At 47.9% G+C, this 19,187-nt stretch overlaps 1 protein-coding gene across 1 annotated transcript; it reads right to left on the reverse strand.

Annotated features, from left to right (window-relative positions):
• Window positions 1–7,395: 7,395 nt before the first annotated feature.
• On the reverse strand, window positions 7,396–14,039 carry LOC128826251 (chymotrypsin-C-like). The gene is made up of 8 exons (XM_054009467.1): window positions 13,930–14,039; window positions 13,129–13,217; window positions 12,930–13,027; window positions 12,032–12,154; window positions 10,655–10,791; window positions 9,702–9,847; window positions 8,446–8,595; window positions 7,396–7,476 (listed from the first exon to the last, which is right to left on the reverse strand). Exons 1-8 carry the CDS (start codon window positions 13,967–13,969, stop codon window positions 7,459–7,461), a joined length of 801 nt encoding a protein of 266 aa, XP_053865442.1. The 5' UTR covers window positions 13,970–14,039; the 3' UTR covers window positions 7,396–7,458.
• Between the last annotated feature and the right edge of the window lie 5,148 nt (window positions 14,040–19,187).

The raw sequence follows: 19,187 nt of genomic DNA on the forward strand, positions 1-19,187 counted from the left end.
TTGGTTCCCATATGGTTACAGAACTGCCGTAAAGTGGAACAATTTTCAGCTTGTGTGATTGGAGGATATCTGGATGCCTATTATAAGACTGTCCTACATAAATGAGGAAAAGTTAAGGTGCCTTTATTATTCTTTTGTTCCATTCTTTGTTTCTATGGGGAATTTGCCAATGCGATATCACTGTCTTCCTTTTAAACAACTAAAACTAAAACTAAAAAAAAAAAAAAAAAGGCAATGGCTGTTAAAATAGCAATTCCAGTCCTAATAACCACTGGGAAGCATTTCTTGCTCAATTTATTCTACTTTTTCTACAGCAAGTTCCAGTGGATCAGTATATTTGATTTGGGAGAAATGAAGAAACAGCCGCCCAAATTGAGCTTGAGCACTCCTGAATGTTGAGGTGTTCAGATCTGGAAGGCAGGTGCTAGATTCCCTTTCTGAATATTAGCTAACTCTGGAAAAGAAAAGTCAATTTCTGCTTCCATGGCTCAGAAGTGTAAATCCTCCTACGTGCCTGGTACTGTATCTAAAGCTGCCCAGGTCCTAGTAGAGCCTCCCCTCCCTTACTTTTCATTTTAAATTCTAGTGGGATCCATGTACCTCCCTTGCTAGGCTTCAGATAGAGAGGTGCACTGTCCATTTAGTCCCCCCAATTCCTTCTTTGGGGGAGAGCCCAGGGCTGGGGCGGCAGGAGGTGCGGGTGGGGGCCAGACCTGGGGCGGCAGGGGGTGCGGAGGGTGAGAGCCCAGGGCTGGGGCAGCAGGAGATGCAGGTGGGAGGAGAGCCCAGGGCTGGGGCAGCAGGAGGGTGCAGGTGGGGCCCAGAGCTGGGGCAGCAGGGGGTATGAGCAGGGGAGAGTCCAGGGCTGGAGCAACACAGGGGTGCAGGGGGAGCCCAGGGCTGGGGTGGGGGGGCAGCAAAAAACCTAGAGCTGGCTTTGTCCCTACCATTCACAGCAGGCTGCAGCATGAGGTGTCAGTTCCACACTCCTTCCCCCTCCCTTTCCTGTTAATTGTGCCCAAGGGAATGCTGGGAAATGTAGTTCTTTCCCTGCTCCGGGGCTGGCTCTATAGCAGTGGTTTCCAAACTTTAACAGCCCGCGAACCCCTTTCTCTAAATTGTGAAATCTCGTGAACCCCCTTCTAAAAATGAATATTTCCAGGGTTTTAAATTTAAATTTCCTCAGTGTGATGGATGCGCTCGCTTTGCTCTGCATAGCTCTTTGAAGTCCGGAACCTTTGGAGAAAGATAAAGTCTCAGGTCTGGTTCGGCATCAAATCTGTTTCTGTATTTCGTTTTCAGATGTGCATACGAGGAAAATGCTTTCTCGCATATGGTAACAAAACTGCAGCAGCTTTTTCTGCCAGAAGGGGGTACTTGTTTCTTAAACTCAGCCAAAAGTTGATCAATGACAGATTTCTGAAACTCCTTTTCAGTTCGTAATCACAGGAGATCTCAATCAATTTCTCTTTTTCCTCATTGTTCGATATCTGTGTTGAGAAAGTGGTAGCATCAAAAGGGTTGCGAATCCAGTCATTATCGCCTGATATAGCTGGAAAGTAATCCCTGAAAGTTGTGCAAAGTCCTTTTAGGTGTGCAGCTATATTGGTTTTAGTGCATTGATCCAACTGAAGTTTATGTTCTGCCAGGAAGTCATGAAGATTACTGAAACACTCAGTTTGATTGTTTTCCAAACAACTTTCCCAGAACTGCAACTTCTTTATCATGGATTCAACTTGGTTTTGCACATTGAAAACTGTTATATTGAGACCTTGAAGAGGTAAATTTAGGTCATTCATTCTTGAGAAAATATCTGCTAAATAAGCTAGGCTCTGGAGCCAGACATTATTTTCCATACAGCTGGCAAGGTGGAAAGGGTGGCTGTTGAAAAAAACTAGGATTTCCATTCTAAGGTCAAACAAGCACACCAGGATTTTGCCCCGTAAGAGCCATCTAACTTCAGTATGAGTCAACAGACAATCGTGTATACTACCCATTTCTTCACAAAGTATATGAAATATTCTGGAATTCATTGGCCGTGATTTTATGAGATTCACCATTTTCACTGTGTTGTCCAGCACTTCCTTCAGTCCCTCAGGCATGCGTTTTGTTGCGCGGGCTTGTCTATGGATGCTGCAATGAGTCCAAGAGACTTTTGATGCAACCTTTTTTGTTCGAGCTACAAATCCAGTATACTTCCCCATCATTGATGTGGCCCCATCAGTGCAAATGCCGAGGCAACGAGACCAATCTATTTCCTTTTCTTGAAAATATACATTAGTCAGATTGAAGATATCTTCTCCAGTTGTACGTTCTTCCAATGGTCGGCAAAACAACAAGTCTTCTTCAACCAGACCTTCATTCACATAACGTACAAACAGTAGCAAAATAGCTAATTAGCTACATCACTTGATTCATCCAACTGTACAGCATAATATGGACTATTGTTTACTCTCTGTACAATTATAGTCTCTACATTATTTGACATGTCATTAATTCTTCGTGACAACATATTATTGGACAAAGGTACCATGTCAATCCTTTTTGCAGCCTTTTCTCCGAGCATGCAATGACCTACGTCTTTTATACATGGACCAATCAAGCTTTCTGCTATGGTATGGGCTTCTGATGCTTTTGCTACTCGGTAGCTCACCCGCTATGATGCTTCAAGTGCATTTTCATGATCAGTACTTGCTTTGGATATAAAACTGGTAATGTCACTTTTCCTCTCAGCTAATTTTTGCTTGAAAAAATCAACAGGCTTGTCGAGTTGTGCAGGATGCCTAGTTTCTAAATGGCGCCGAAGTAGAGAAGGTTTGAGGCTGCTGTTTGCTAGAACATCACCACAAATCACACACAGTGATTTTGGACATTCTTGATCACCAATGCGTGTAAAGCCATATTTTATATAATCTTCATCATATTTTCTTTTCTTTGTAAGTGACTTTCCAGGACCATCATGATCATTAGATGTAGATTTTTCCAAAGTGTGGACTTGAGGAAACACTAGCTGAATCTTGCGTCTTTACACTTTCCTTTTTCAGCCACTTATCCATTGAACTTGTGTACAAAAACAAAAGCAGACAGACTGCGAACAACCAACAAACTAGAAACTGAGAAGATTCATTCAAGTCTCACTGAAGCAAAACAGCACTCCAGAGAGGACAATTACCGAAGCACCTTACCACTGCTACACTGGCTACAACGTGCTTCCGGCTGGTTTGGCTCCCAAACAGCTTTTCTTCCGCCACGAGGTTTCTCCCTAGGAGGGTGTCCTGCGAGGGACAAATTAGCTTGGACCACCCCCCACGTACAGCATTGCTCCTGCTAACTCTGCCCTCCATGCCAACTTCCCCTGTCTGACAAGGACAGGAGTCCGAGCTGCCACCTGCAGGCCTGGGGATCTCAGCTGCCACCCTGCCCACCACAGGGCTCAGGCTACTGGCCCCGCGCCAGGGTCTGGGCTGCCAGATCCATACTCCCTGGGGCTCCTGCTGCTGGACCCCATTGACAGCTCCGGTCAACTGAGCTCCACTGAACTTGTGCTGCAGGTCCCGCTGACTGCTAGGGCTTGGGCTGCCAGCCCCAACTGCCCGGTCCCGCGCTCCCTGGGGTTCGGGCTGCCAGCTCCCCTGCTGACGGGGGCAGGGTTCGGGCTGCCAGCCCCAACTGCACAGCCCTGCTCTCCCTGAGGCTCGGGGTGTCTGCCCTGCAACCAGGTTCCCACCTGCTGCCTCCAATGCCGGGGTCCTCCGGCCGCCATTAATGAATTTTTTCTTGCGACCCCCCTGTAACGTTCTGCGAACCCCCAGGGGTTCGCAAACCCCAGTTTGGGAACCACTGCTCTATAGACAGGGAGCTAACCAAGGAACTACAACTCCCAGGGCCCCCTGTTGGTTCTCAGCTCCCATGCTGGATTCTTGCGCCCCTGCAAATTTGCCGTCCCAAGCAACTGCTTGCTTTGCTGGTGCCTAGAGCTGGCCCTGAGCCAGGCTCCTCCAGACGTGCCAGTATAGTGCCTAGCGCAGTGTTGGGGCGAGATACGTAATGTGGCTTTCTTACTGTTATTTGCATGGAGAAACTGCCCATTAATTGATAGGTTCTTGGGGGATCTTTCTATCTACTCGTCGTCCTGTCACTGTAGTCGCTGAGCATCTCACACTGTGTAATGTATTAGCCTCCCGTGAGGTGCTAGTGCCCCCATGTTAAAGCTGGGGAACCCAGGCACAGAGAGGCTATGTGACGTGCCCAGGGAAGTCAGTGGCAGAGCAGGGAATAGAGGCTGGGTTGGCTGAGTCCTACACCATGGCGCTAATCAGATCAACCCACCTCTCGCAGGGATGTCAATACGTTTAGGTTTCCAGTCGGGCTCAAGTAAAGAAACTTGTTGCATTAGATTGTCTGAGCTACTTCAGTCCTGTCTGTTACCCCAGCGTGTGACCTCAACTCCCATTAAACTCAGCCCCATCTCCAGACTACGACCTGAACTGCTTCCCCGAGACCTTTGGTTCTGCAGAAGTTGGTGTTCATTACCTTGCCGTTCTTCCCTGCCTTGATGTCGGAGCTCTCCAATGCACCCAGGGTGGCTCAGATTTGAGATGCATTTGGTTTCAGTATCAATCCACAGCAGAGGAATATTTGAACGCAGGGCAAAACCCACTGCAGAATTTGGAGCCATTAATCCATGTGCTCTGGGAAGACCCAGCACATGGGCAGGGGACTGGTGGCAAATAGCTATGTGTGTGCACCAGAAATTGGGCTGTTGTTAACCAGTGTACTCAATTCCCCAGTGTCATGGGCACTTTAATTTAGAAAGGCCAACTGACTTATACAGAGAGCAAGGGATGGCGGTGGGCAGGGTATGTGTGAATATTTTACAGTATTGCCCATCTGCAATGTAGGTCGTGTAGTGAACCTAAAAGTCACCAGGAGGCGCTGTTTGGAGCGCATGGATTGGGTGCTGCCCCTTCATTCCTGGGGCTCTCTGCTCTAGCTCTGTGAAGCCTCTTGATCTATCGTAGTCTCTCTGCTCATCCTCACAGCACTGACCAGCTAGCCCCCTCTGTGCTCCCCGGGACGTAGGGAGGTGTGAACCCCATTTTGCCTAGAGAATGACGAGGTGGCTCATGTGAGGTAACAGTGAGTGGATGAGAACTCAGCCATGCCTGGCTTCCAGCACCAGGCACCCTTTTCTCTTCCCCTCACCCTTAAAAAAATAGTGGCAAGAGCCCTGATTGCCGTCAAACAGGTACCATTCCACTGCCCATGGAAAGGTGGGGCAGGATTCCAGGAGCCCACAGAGGGAGTCTACAACGCCATGCTCCCTTCCCCAATGCACAGGTGTTTTTGAAGGAGCAGGTCAGGGGAGGGTTGGATCTGGCAGGTCTAGGACTGCATTATTCCCCTAGCCACTCCCCTACACAACACGGTTGTGCGACAGGGCAATTTTTGCATCATCCATGAAAATCCTTATTGAATTAAGGTTAAGTAGCTCTGGCAGCCATTAAAAAGGCCAAGTTTGTGTGTTATTGTGGAATTGTACACAACTTCTCTAGCGGCGAGAGGTGACCAGTGTAAACTCTGGGATGTGTTTTGAGCCGCAAAGGACTATTTGAAACAATGTGCCGGGCAAGAATGAACATTTAGGACAAACAAATTTAAGTGGGCGTCCCAGAAAATCGTCACGGGGAGGTGAATGCAAATGTACAACCACCCCTCCTTCCCAGTTATGCAAAAGCCCAGCTTTCTGAAGCTATGCCCTGAGGAAAGGACGTTTGTCTGCTGATCACCTGTTGCATGAGGACAAGAGCAAAGACCGAAGCCTTCTAAAGGAAAAACAAAACCTATGCATGGTTGTTCTTGTTCTGAGCTAAAGCAGTTGTGAACTTGTAGCCCCAGGAGAAAACCGTGCATAGGGCTTGAAGGACTGACTCCTGCCAGCGCCTTGGCATTAGGAGCTGATCTCCAGTAAACTTATTAGCAAGTGTGTAGGTTCTTTTATTGTTTTTTAATTATCTCCCTGTAATGCTTTCACCTTAAGAATAAATGTGCTTGCTTAGAAAGGGCTGCACGGTAACTTAACTGTGGGCCATTACCCGGTTAGTAGCCTCTGGAAAGAAAGCAGAGGTCAGATGCTGGCTGGGTTAGGCAGTCTGGCTTGCTGGGGATACCACAGCATAGCCTGGGAACAGTGCAGCCTGGAAATACCCCGGTCAGAAACGGGAAAGATGCAGGTCTCCGCCCAAGCGAGCTGACGGCCGGGGAGCCGGACGGCTGAGAGTGGGTGCCTTGCTGGACCACGGAGGGGGAATACAGCTGCAGTTGCCCTGAACTGTGGCGGGGTGCACAGGGAGTGGCTCCACTGCTTTGCTCCTCCTCCCTCCATGGTTGGGGATCTCCAGCAGTGTATGTCCCAGTCACACCAGACCGGTGGTGTTAACGGAGATGGTAACTTGTCATTTTAGCCCTGTGTTCTACTGCATGATCTATCAAAGCATACGGGGGCATCCAAACATCCCTTTCACCATAAAAATGAAAGGCTCAGGCAGAGAGTGATCCCAGGTGGGACCGACACCTTCCCCCCTCCTTTGCTTTGCTGCTTGTCCATAACAAAAATCTTCCTTTGAGTGGTTGTGGGGAAATGGGGCCACAGGAATGTCCTATGTGGTTTTGCAAGCACAGGACCGTAAACGTATGGGTGAATGGGCTTCCCTCTGCCGCAGAGGGAAATGTCTTTGACTTGTTCAAACGGAGCCTGAAGTTACTGACCAGTAAGACAGGGGATACTTTAGAGTTACACTCCACAAAGAGCCAAGCCTGGTCATGTGCAACTGACGCGGATTCGTGGGCTTGCTGATTTGGGATGCATCACCGGCGAGATAAAGCCGTTGCCTAAGTGCATGTATCAGCATCCGAAATCAAAGCAATGCAACTTGCACTACAGCTTTATGTACAAATGCCAGAATAGCTGTGATCATTTCGCTGCTGAGCTGATACCCCTTGCTTTTAGCCCAGCCTGGGCGCGCCCATCCTTTAGGAATTGGCTGTTGGAGGGACAGGCCGTATCTCCGGTTGTGTGTTTGGACAGCGCCTGGTGGAATAGCGCTGGGAACTCTAGGTTCTGCTGCAGGAATAGCAGTAGTAAGGACAACCATCTGCCTTCAGCTCTTGCCTGTTGCTATTCACACGATTCCATAGTATAGACTCAGGTATTTTCTCCCCTGTATAAGAGCCCCTGGGAAAAGACAAAAAGTTGGGCCAGATGCTGGCTGGGTTACGCATCTAACTGGTGTCAATCAGTGTAACTTAACTGAAGTCACCGGCACGGTGTGTATTTACTGTAAATAAATACCCATGTGTCAGACACATTTCAAGCAGCCTCTGGACCAAGGAAAGTTATGATGAGACAATTTATTAGGGTTTCCTGGGATTTACAATCAATGAAACGAGCTGGACTCTTCAGTTGAGATTTATTTTCTGGTGACCGGGGAAAGAAAAGAAGCAGTGTTAATCATTTTTAAAAAATAAGTGACAGTTTCACACGAAACCAGACTCAATGGTTCCCGGTAAAGCAAGTTCTTATTTACAAAGCCACTCTGTCTGAAGCATGAATAGCTCTCTCCTACTGGAGGGCTGTAACGTATACTGTGGCAAGTTGAAACAGATGGGCCCGAAGTCCTGGGTATCCAATTAGATTTATACACATGCAACAAGCGGGTCATAAAACTGGGGGATTTCTTTATAAATTTCAAAGAGTGTCCTAACAGCTGACCACTATCCTCGAAAGTAACGTCCGCATCTGAGGCAACCCCCCAATACTTCTGCATGGTGCAGCTGAGTTAAGTTTCTCTGGGTTGCCTGCTCTCCTACTGGCACTTACAGCATTGTAGACTATTTCTAGGCCAGGAGGCTCAAAGCTAGGGCCTAAATAAATGGCTGGACTTTCAAAGTTGCCGATTACCTAATAGCTCTCACTGAAATCCCACTGAAGTCAAAGGAAGCTCCTGGGTGCTCAGGCTACTTACTTCAACGCCTAAGTAATGACTTAGGAGCCTAACTTTAGGCCTCCATTTTTGACACTGGACACAAGAACGCCTCATTTTTGTAGGACAGCAGCAAAACCATTTGCTGTGTAGAGATGGCACCAAAGATGGGCCAAGGCTGTTCATAGATCCTAGGACTGGAAGGGACCTCGAGAGGTCATCGAGTCCAGTCCCCTGCCCTCATGGCAGGACCAAATACTGTCTAGTTGCAATCCTGCTCCAAACTTCCCCAGAGTCGGAGGGGTTTGGTGCAGGCCTGTACATTTGATTTAGTCATCTAGAACTGACTGAAAAGGAAACAGAGATAGCAGTTCTGGGATGGGTCAACCGGTAATCATTTCATGTAAGTGTGCAGAAATCTAGTTAAGCACCTGGCGCTTTGCTTTAATGGGCCGATACCTACCTCATTGATCCAGTCGATGTAGGCAGACACCCGGGTGAAGACAGTTGGCTTCTTACGAGTGTTGCAGCTCAGCCCAGACCCAAAGCTCACAATGCCATGTACTTCCCAAGCGTTAGCACCATAGCAGTTCAGGGGGCCTCCAGAATCTCCCTGACACAACATAAAACAGAGAAACTTCTATTATAGTAACAGTGCTTCTGGCTCAGGGATAAGGCTTGGCTGATTTTCTTAGTATTAAGACTTTGGGAGGATACAGAGAGAATTTCTGCTTTTTTGTTTTGGTCTAGTGTCCTTCAAACTCTTGGGGATAATTCAGAGTGCCTTCACACTGTACTGTGGTCACTGTTCAAAAAGTCAGTATGTGACCCGGTGTTGTACATAGGATACTACCATTTTTCTCTATACTCGGAGTGGGAAATAACCGGTAACTTTGACTTTTTCAAGCAGCCTTGCGTATCTTCTTTCATGCATTCGAGTAACTCGTTCTATTGGGTGTGTGGCCAAGTTGAATTCCACTGTTCTATCAGAAGTGGGTGAATTAGCGTCTGCATGAAAATAAGAGACTGACGTTCAGATAGGAGTGAGGCGAGCACCTTCAGACTTCTTCTCCACCCACGCACTTCGGTTCTAACCTGCAACAGCTGCTTTAGTTCAGAGTTGTGCCCAGCTATGAAGTGGATACATCTTTTACATTTTTGTTTTGCTTTGTCAACAGCATACATCCATCACCAATGAAATGCAGCCACTCTGGTGTGGCCAATAGCCAGATTAGCTCTTTCTGCTCAACCGTTAGAAGAGACACTGGGATCTTATGAAAAGTATTATGGGATCTTTACTTAATTTGCACGGACCAAAAAGGACACTGGTTTGTAAGGTTGAGTTCAATCCGCTCCCTACCGCCCCCCCGCCAAAAAGTAGTAAATAACTTGGCTCGAGGGATGACTTGATCCCTGCTTAGGTTTGAACCTGTAACTCCAGGGAGCGCTGTATTCCAAACTTGATACGTGGACTGCTCAGCTGTGCCACAAAACTCACTCAGCTTGTCAGCAAATATCAGAGGTGCCAAGTCTCACTTTAATGTCATTATCCAGAGGACTTTCTTGGTTGAATTTTCATAGCTAGGGAGTCCCTAAGAGCCACTGAGATGCAGCTTTGAACCCACCAGCACATGCCCCAGTTCCTGCTAACAGGATTTGCTCACCTTCCTTGGGAGGTGATAAGAAAGGATGCAGCACAACCGTGCTGGGAAAACTTACATTGCATCCAGCAACGACTCCATCTCCTCCGGCACAGACCATGGTTTCCTTGACCCTGGAGCCCCACCAGTCCCACTGACTGCAAGTGGCATGGTCCACCACAGGCAGCAGTGCCTGCTGGAGGTCATCAGAGATGGGGCCGTTGGCTGGTGAATAGAGTGGATCACAAAAAAAGAAAAAGAACCATCAGGAGCGTATTACACAGGTGAGAAGCCAAGTCAGGAGCTGTCTTCTACACATGTGAGGTCATGTCAGAAAATGGAAACATCAGATTGACTGGCTATCGGTGACCACAAAAGATACCAATATATGAAGGGTGCAAACAGCAAAGGAAGGAGAAGAATCACTGAGGGTGAGTAAAAGCATTATTGGAAGAAACTGAGTAAAGGTCAATTTAAGATGTTAATCAGAGAAGACTAGATTGGGCAAAGGACTAGAAACATACAGTAGGGAACAATGCTGCATTGTCAAGCAGGTAAACTAGTAACTCTCCTCCTAAGTCTCTTCCACCCCTAACCTCTATGATTTTTTAGCTCTCTTGGGAGTCTAAGATCTGATCTGGTTCCAAGAGAAATCCAAGCTCAGACATCCATGGGTTTCTGGTTCAGGAGCTCAGCCAGCCTGGAGGCACTGTGCCCTATTCGCTCTAGCACAATAGTTTCCAGTCTTTTTGGCCACCTGCACCAGTTCCCCAGGCTGTGACCTCCGCTGAACCAGCCTGTGCTCGCTCTAGCCTTTCACAGTGCATGGGCTGTTCCAAATCTTAGCCTTGTGAGAGGGCCAGTGGCCATGGCGTGTCAGAGCGGGACCAGTGACATGGGAAGGTTGCAGAGGAGGTTCATTGTTAAAACAGGTAGCCTGGAGTAACGCTCAGCAAAGACTGGAGTCTATTGGCATTGGGCCACGTCCGAGGAGCGGGACACCACGGCTGTAGGAGAAGGTGCTCTACTCACTCCAGAGGCGTCCCCATCCGGTGACGTAGCAGGGGAAGTCTTGCGTCAAGAGGGCGCCGCTTGCGGGCAGGCAGGCAGGCTGGATCGTCTCACTCACTTCCACGGGTTCAGCCAGCTTGATCAGGGCAATATCGTTGCTGAAACCCAAATCAGATTGGAAGGGGAAGTTTAAACCCAGCTGGGAAACACTGGGGCTCCTGAGAGACCCTCTGAGACTCTCTTACCCGCATATTTCTTTTCTAGCTGAGTAAGATGTTCAATTTCTTGTTCTGTCCACACTCGAGAGCGAGTGGACTCACTAACAACCTTCCTTACCTTCTTTTTCTCATTTCTAACTGCTGGAGATCTATGTCTAATATGATGGCTCAATCCTGATGATTTAGTTGGGGATTGGTCCTGCTTTGAGCAGGGGGTTGGACTAGATGACCTCCTGAGGTTCCTTCCAACCCTGATATTCTATGATTCTATGATCCTTGGTGTGGAAGGCAGACCCACAGAGCAAACAGCAACTCTCTCGAGCAGAGAGGTCACAAGCCCAGTTCAGTAGCTCTGTGCAGGGCCAAAACATGGTATTAAAAAAGAATCCCACCGTAAATAAAGATGCAATATTAATATACTGTATAAAGAGCAAAAGTCTCAAAATGGCTTAAGTCCCATTTTCAAAAATGACCTGGGTACTTAAAGCCTGTGTTCCTTTGACTTTCAGTGAGACCTAGGTGCCTAAGTCACTTGGGCCTTTGAGAATTTTACCAACCACTTTTTCGCACGCATTAAATATATGCCTTAGTTTGCAAACACTTTAAACTTGAGTTATGAGAATAAACCAAGTGTAATATCTGAGCCAGTCCAAAAAAAAAAATAATAATAATACATGGACAGCCAACGTAGCCGTCAAACAACTGCTGAAGTGTTTCTGCCTTAGCCCGGCCTGTCTTCTGAATTTGATTGAATTGCTTTCATTTGAAGCATGACATTCCATTACAAAAGCAATCCTTCCCTAGAACTATCTCACCAAATCTCATCCCGCACGGCAACCAGTCAGAAAGCGAACCCCGCCCACTCAGCTTCCCACAGGAAATACGCCCTGTGACTCCAGGTCATAGCAGGGATAGGCCGGCAGTGCGTTTGGGGCGGTGGTGGGAGAATGAGGATTGATGACATTACCCAATAATTCACTTTACACAAGATTGGCCCGTCTGAATAGCAACTTTCCTTATTGCAATTGTCAGAGGCATATTTTAATCAAAGTGGCTTTGGGGGCAATCAATGAAATAGATCCAGAACTGGCTGATTTGAGCTATGCTTTGACAGCAGAATTGCTGAAAGAGAGATTGCAGAGCCCCCATCACCAGCACCCTGGGGCCTTAGCAGATTTACACGATCAGGAAGGTGTTCCATTTCTCATGGACAATGATCTTCTCCACAGCAGCGGCCACAGAGCCAGGTTCCTCGACCTCCAGGTTTTGTTTCCCCAGTAGAACTCGGTATGTTCTGCTGCTGCTATAGGAACCAACGGCAGGAGAAAACACGGTTAAACTTAAACCTCTCTTGATTGCCTCCAAATTCACAGTTTATCTGCTAGGCCTGGCATTAATTTCCTAGCTGTGACAAGGCCACCAATGAAAGCTAAGGAAGTAACTCTGTTAGTGGACAGCTATTAGCCTCAATGTGGATCAGGCACCAGATGAAGGCAAAGACCCACACACCTGTAGCATGAGTTGCATAGTCTCACTCTTGGACTCCTCCCCCATCTTTTCTCACCTGGTTGCTTTTCTGCACTAAACACTTGGACTTCCTGGTCAAGGGCTCTGGGCCCATTCCCTTAGCAAAAGACTTCAGCTCCTAGTTTGTGCGCATGGCTTATCTGCTTTCTTTTGCCCACCATGGCTATTTATCTCAGTGGTTCTCAACCATGGGTACGTGCATCCCTGGGGGTACAGCAACTCATCTAGAGATTAGCCTCGTTTTGCAACAGGCTACATAAAAAGCACTAGCAGTCAGTACACACTAAAGTTTCACACAGACAATGACTGGTTTATACTGCTCTGTATACTATACACTTAACAGTGAGTACAATATTTATATTCCAATTGATTTATTTTTATAATTACATGCTAAAAATGAGACAGTACGAAATTTTTCAGTACTCGTGCATCTTTGCGTCTGGTTTTGTCAGCAAGTTGTTTTGAGTGAGGTGAAACTTGGGGTACACAAGACCAATCAGACTCCTGCAAGGGGTACAGTCGTCTGGAAAGATTGAAAGCCACTGGTTTACCTGATGCAGTGGGCCGCAGTGAGGACCCAGTTGGTAGCAATAAGGGTCCCGCCACATGTGTGAGCCCAGACGCCACTTTTGTCGTATTGGAGGGAAATCTGGAATTCACCGAAATCATGAAGACGTTAGCCTGGATTTCACCTAGTGGTTAAAAAAAAAATAAAGCCCCATCTTGGGCAATAATAACGTGCTTCTTTACCTGCCAGGGCCAGCTGTGGGGATTGGCATCTTCACCTCCGACCACCCGGGTGACATAAGGTGGGTAGGCAGGGACGCCGCAGCTGTAGGCTGGGAAATGCAGCAGGGAAGAGAGCTGAGCATTTACGAAGTACCACAGGATGGCCTGACCCTATGCTCCTGTCTGCTAACCAGCTCAAGGAGCCCCAAGTTCATCTGGGGATGTGGCATGTGCTTGTGAGCTTTATTTCTCCCGAACTCCCCCACCCCCCATCCGCCCATGTAACTGGATTGAGTGCAAGTTCTTCATCAAGCTGAGCTGGGCATCCGCAGAAGAGATGGGGCACAACATCTCAAGGAAACTTAGGAGGGAAGAGGAGAAGCCCTGCGTATGGTAAACCTGCATTCAATATGCTGTGGGCACGGACAGCAAATCGCACCAAGGAAATCCCCCAAGTTAACTGACCCAAATTTGGTACATTCTCAAGCGCAATTGTCAGATTCTCAGGGACTGGTGTCCATATTGCAGCGGGTGTGAACTGGTCACCTTGTCTGGAGTCTCTATAGTGAGGCCAAGGTCTAACTGGGCCATGGTAACTGAATTCCCACCTGGCACTTGGAAGACACCCCTGTGGCGTAGGTTTGAGGGACACTGGCAGAAAGCTTGCTCTGTGCTCCAGCTCGTGGTGAGTGAGAGGCCTTCAGTCGCCAAAGCCATCATTTGGCCTTGGCACTCATTTTGGGCCGCCCCGGCACTCATTTCGGGCCTCCCCTCTCCCCTCCCATCCAAGGAGCCTGGAGTTGCCACATAAAAAAAACTTACCATAGCCCAGGAGCAAAGTGAGGAACACAAACCCGAACATGGTGATGGTCTAGGTTCAGCGAAGGGGGCTGCTGACTATTTATAGGGTAAGACCAGTTTGACCTGAAGCCAATAATGGAGATTAGCTGCAGCATAGAACCAATACGTGGTGAGATAAATATTTGTTCCTAACCTTGGCAAGTTATCGTTCAGCAAACACGATGCACTGGGTAGTTTGGAAGAAAAAGCAATGTCTTGCCTTTAAAATGGGCGACCTAGCAGGATTTATCTCTCTGTGGCGAGAACTGAAATCCTAGGTCTGAAATGCAGGCATCACTGGGGCTCAGGAGGTAGGAAGAACATTACACAACGGTGGGGAAAAAGGATTGTTTAGCCCAAGGATGTCGGAACCAACCTTAGCTGTGAGATCGTCATACGTGGGCAGAGCAGGCAGGAGCGCAGTGTGAGGGGCTCAGACATAACACCCACCAGCTGCATGCGGTGTGAACTGCAGAGAGCTCAGGTCCTCTTCCTTGTTAAGATGAAGAGTTGAGTCATCCCGTCAGGGAGCGGAGGCGTTTCAGAGCTGGTGATTGGGTGCCTCTCGTGAGCCGTCTGCAGTCCTCATTGGAACGCCCTTCTTTTGGATGGTCTCTAGATGTTTCATGGTAGAACTGAGATCTTGGTCACCTCTGAGCATTAAAGCCCCAATGGCACTTTTAGAAAGAGTATCTAGCCTATGATATTGACCTCAAGGTTTCTCCATCCTGCTAGCCTGGCTTTGGGTTGCTGCGCACACATGTTCCTTTCTCAAGAGGAGTGTTTCCAAACCTTCAGAAGTTAACCATTGTACAGGTCTGCAAATAAGATGAGCGTTAACTCTTGGTAACTCCCTGCCCATGGATGGTTGCCTCCAAGGGTCTTCATCCTCTAATCTTTGATGGCCGGGGAAGGGACGTTAGAAGAGGGTAAAGAACTACCGGAGTAAATCGTCTGTCCCGTCATCCTGGGCCAATGCAGGTTTGTTCCCCACAGTGTGAACACCAGGGCTTTGAGCAGACTAGTTTTAAATATTTCAGGCACTGTCCACTGCTTCCCTGGGGAGAGTTTTCGACAGGGTAATTGCGCTTACTGCGAGGACCTTTTTCTTGCTGATCTGCCATTGCTCGAGCCCATCCCATAATACTTTAGCCCACTCTAAACCACTGCTTTCCCTCCTTGGGGGTTTATACCTGTCATATTTGTATCTCTTCCTGCCCTTCTACATCATCTATTTTCTTCTCGGGAAACTTGCTGAGAGCAACGCTCACAAAGCATCCAGGCTGCAGCGTAGAGCCGTCTATGGAGTGCGGCAGCCATTCCTTGGATGGCCTCTCATACAGCTGGGGTGGGCTAAGTAGGCCCTTGGACTGGGTGCATTTTAAAAGCTGGTAATGGGCATGGCAAGGATACCGGTAAGATGCTTCTAAAACCTTAGTGTTGGGGGGTGAGTCTTTCCTGCCTTTCTGCTGGTTGAAGCTGGATTCCACCTGCATTTTGGTCCACACCACCTGGTGCTGGATTCATAAGCACTGATTTTTTTCCCCCCCAAGTGAAGTAAACCACTTTTGGTAGTAGGAGTGTTTGAGCCAAATGTTTCCTTTACACTGGTGTAATTTCATTGCCTCCAGTAGCATTGTTCTGGATTGCCACTGGTCTGACCGAGACGAATGTGGCCCCTTGTGACCAAAGGCTCACTCACCGTGACGCGAAAGCCACAGTTGCTTTTAGGCATACCCATGATGTCAGACACAACGAACCAGGCAATGCTTTCATTCAATGCAGAGAGCCTGGGGTCAGTAAAGAAAAGGCAAAACTTCACTCTCTGGCCTCCATAAAGCGGGTTTGTACTGTATTTAACCAGCTAATGGGCAGTTGTTTTTGGCTAGCCTGCCTGATTTTCTCTGTGCATCAGTTTTTCCATCTTAATTAATGCTCCCTGAAGGCCTCAGATGGACGAGGCTACAGCACAGGCAAAGTATCAGTGTTATAGTCAAGTATTTGATCATTTCGGAGACTTTTTCTTCTCAAGTAGGAGGCTTGGCTTGGTCTGGGTTACTGGGCCACCCACTACTACTGTATAACAGTGGGGCCACTGTAAGATGCGTATATCTACGGCACCTAGTTTTGACACCGAAGAGGGGTCAAGCCGGTATCTGCCAAGGTATTTAGGTACCTAATGCTCATGGGAATTTGGTGCCTAAAGCCCTTTGAGGATCCGAGCCCCAGTACTTAAACATTCCAGTGGTAACCTTAGCAATAGCTTCAGTCCAGACTCGACCACTCGCATGCTGTAGCAATTTTTCGCACAAGAAGCCCCATGACTCCAATGGGATGGCAGTGGAGTAAGAGTGCAGGCAATTTGAATAAGGGTGGCAGAACCTGGCCTGTCGCTAGAGAAGCTGTATCATTTTGCCTCGCCTTGAGACAGATTAACGAGGATATTCGCTTACTAGTTACAAGAGCAGGGTCCCTAGGCCTCTGAAGGGCTTATGTAACATTTACGCACTTCTGTATTTTCAAGGCGTGTTCTCAAAACGGCTCGCGTGACTACAGCTTCAGGTGAATCTGTGGGACGATTGCTTTTGGTAATGGGATTAAGGAAAAAACATCTGGTTACTTCCAAAAGTAAAGCTGATGTTCCGGCTTCTGCAGAAAGCATTTTAGGTGCCGTTGGTATTCATAAAATCCCCATCTAGGGTGACCAGATGAAAGGAAGAAAATATCGGGGGAGGGGGGGGGAGGAGGAGGAGGGAGGGGTCCGCCTTGCAGCACTTATGTTCCTCCTTGAGCATCCGGCCCTTAGACTCAGCCTGGAGTCTGGGCGACCAGCGCAGAGTTGCAGAAGGCAGGCGTAGCCCTACATGAAAAAGGAAGCCAAGCTTTAGAAGGGTCTGTGTGTCGACAATGGGAATGGAGAGCCCAGACTCTGTGAGATGGGCACTGGGCCCATGAAGAGGGAATTTGAAGAGCAAATAGCCAAAGGCAGAAACCAATCACAAGAGGTAACATAAGGGCTTGTCTCATTCACAGGGACACGATTGCAGAATAGCTAGGGTGGGACTTGAAGGTGCAACAGCTGTTCTGCACCAACTCCCTGTGTGGACACTTACTCCGCAGTGGATTAACCTAACCCACACAAAGGCACTCAGAGTGTCTACACGAGGCTCTGTGCTATGCTTGCTGTTCTGGGTTTTCCCCCCATGGAGATAACACTAGTGTGTCAGAGACAGTAGATCAGAAACAAGCCGCCTGTGAGAGAATCGATGGATCTGCTGGAATACTAGAGAATTAGAAGTGCAACTAAAGAGACAAATGTTTGTTTTGCTTTGATGTTCATCACAGGGGATGCTGAGGCGATAGCCAGCCTAGACCTACCTTCTCAAGTAATAAAGGAGAAACAGTGAAAGATGTGGAGTCATCAAAAGAAGAGGCGCTGGCAGAAATTCTGACATATCAGCTGGGTAGATCTCACGCCATTGTGGAGCCCTGAGGCATTGGTGCACCTCAGATCTCCCTGTTCTCTGCCTGCAGCACACAATAGGTTAGTCTCTTGCCAGCTGTGTAATTTGGTCTTATTCTGGTTGTTGGGTTCAGTGTGTGTGTGCTAGGTGGAACCTGTGATGTTCAGGTCAGACTAGAAGATCTAGGGGGTCCCTTCTGGACATAAAGTCTGACTGCCTCTAAATTGATAAGTCAATGGGGCTGGAATCCTGGCTCCATCAAAGTCAATGCGAGTTTTGCCATTGACTTCAATGAAGCCAGGTCTTCACCCCAATATCTGAATTTGGTAAGAGACCACCCAGAGTGAGGTACTACTCCCAAGGGCCTGATCCAAAGCTCATTGAAGGAAATGGAAGTGTTGTTACTGAGTTCAATGGCCTTTGGGATCAAGCCCTCAGGAAGTAAATGTGGTAGAACTGGGCCTCCAGATGAATGGGAAGTTGGGTGCCTTAGAGATTCCTGGGCTTGCACTGACTGTCTGTGCCGCCTTAGGCAAATCCCTCATTTCCCTCAGCTGCACGACCCTTACTGACCTCCCGGTCACTAGCGTTTGGGAAGCAGATTGCCGGCACAGCTGGAGAAGGACAATGTGTACTTACTATGTTAGTCTCCTCCACTCAGAACTTCACGGAGGCAAAACGTGAGCTGTTAAAAGGTTTCTGCCATGCTTTTAACCCGTTTGACATTTAGCCAACATGGGCTGCTTTGGGGGGGTTGCCCTGTATCTGAGTCCTGCAAATGGCCATATTTGCTATGGGCTAAACAAAAACCCCAGATCAGAACCCTGGGAGGGTTCAAAAACCTGATTCCAATTTTGTGCCTTGAGGCTGATCCTGACTTGGACATTGCCGTGAACACTGCAGGCTGACTGTAGAGAGTTACAAAGGGCTCTCGCTGAACTGGGAGTCTGGGCAACAAAATGGCAGATGAAATTCAGGGTTGAGAAGGGCAAAGTAATAATGCCCATTGGTAAACATCATCCCAACTATACATACACAGAAAATATCAGAACACCGTTATATAGAGCCATGGAACGCCCACACCTTGAATACTGTTTGCAGTTTTGGGTGCCCCATTTCCAAAAAGACATATTAGAATTGGCACAGCTGCCGAGAAGGGAAATGAAAATGATGTGGGGTATGGAACAGCTTCGATATGAGGAGCGATTAAAGAGATTGAAGATTAAGAAGACCGGGACTATTCATCTTAGAAAAGAGACGACTAAGGGGGGATATGATAGAGGGCTGTAAAATCATGACTGGTGTGGAGGTAGTGAGTAAGGAAGTGTTATTTACCCTTTCACATAACACAAGACCCAGGGGTGGGGTATTAGACGATGAAAATAGTGAATTAAAACAAGCAAAATGAAGTTTTTCTTCACCCAACTCATAAACAACTTGTGGCACTCCTGGCCATGGGCTGTTGTGAAGTCCAAAAGTATAACTGGGTTCAAATAAGTCCATGAAAAACAGGCCAATCAATGGCTATTAGCCAAGATGGTCTAGGAGACAACCCCATGCTCTGGATGGCCCTCAACCACCAACTGCTAGAAGCTGGGATTGGACAGCAAGGGATGGATCATTCAAAATTGCCCTGGCCTGTTCATTCCTCTCAAGCCTCTGGTACTGGCCATTGTCAAAGACAGGATATGGGGCTAGACGGAGCATTGGTCTGCCCCAGTATGGCCATTTGTATGTACTAACCAGTCTTTGGGGGAGTGCCATTTCCCAGGCAGC

Source organism: Malaclemys terrapin, chromosome 19 (genome assembly GCF_027887155.1).
Source record: "Malaclemys terrapin pileata isolate rMalTer1 chromosome 19, rMalTer1.hap1, whole genome shotgun sequence".
Classification (NCBI taxonomy): Eukaryota; Metazoa; Chordata; order Testudines; family Emydidae; genus Malaclemys; species Malaclemys terrapin.

What these genes read in the sequence shown, in the direction of transcription:
- LOC128826251 (XM_054009467.1), bottom strand. Translation starts at nt 13,969, where the DNA reads ATGTTCGGGTTTGTGTTCCTCACTTTGCTCCTGGGCTATG. An exon ending in CCCACAGCTGGCCCTGGCAG is followed by an intron (nt 13,028 to 13,128) that starts GTAAAGAAGCAC and finishes GGTGAATTCCAG; the next exon opens with ATTTCCCTCCAATACGACAA. An exon ending in GAGTCGTTGCTGGATGCAAT is followed by an intron (nt 8,596 to 9,701) that starts GTAAGTTTTCCC and finishes ATGTTGTGTCAG; the next exon opens with GGAGATTCTGGAGGCCCCCT.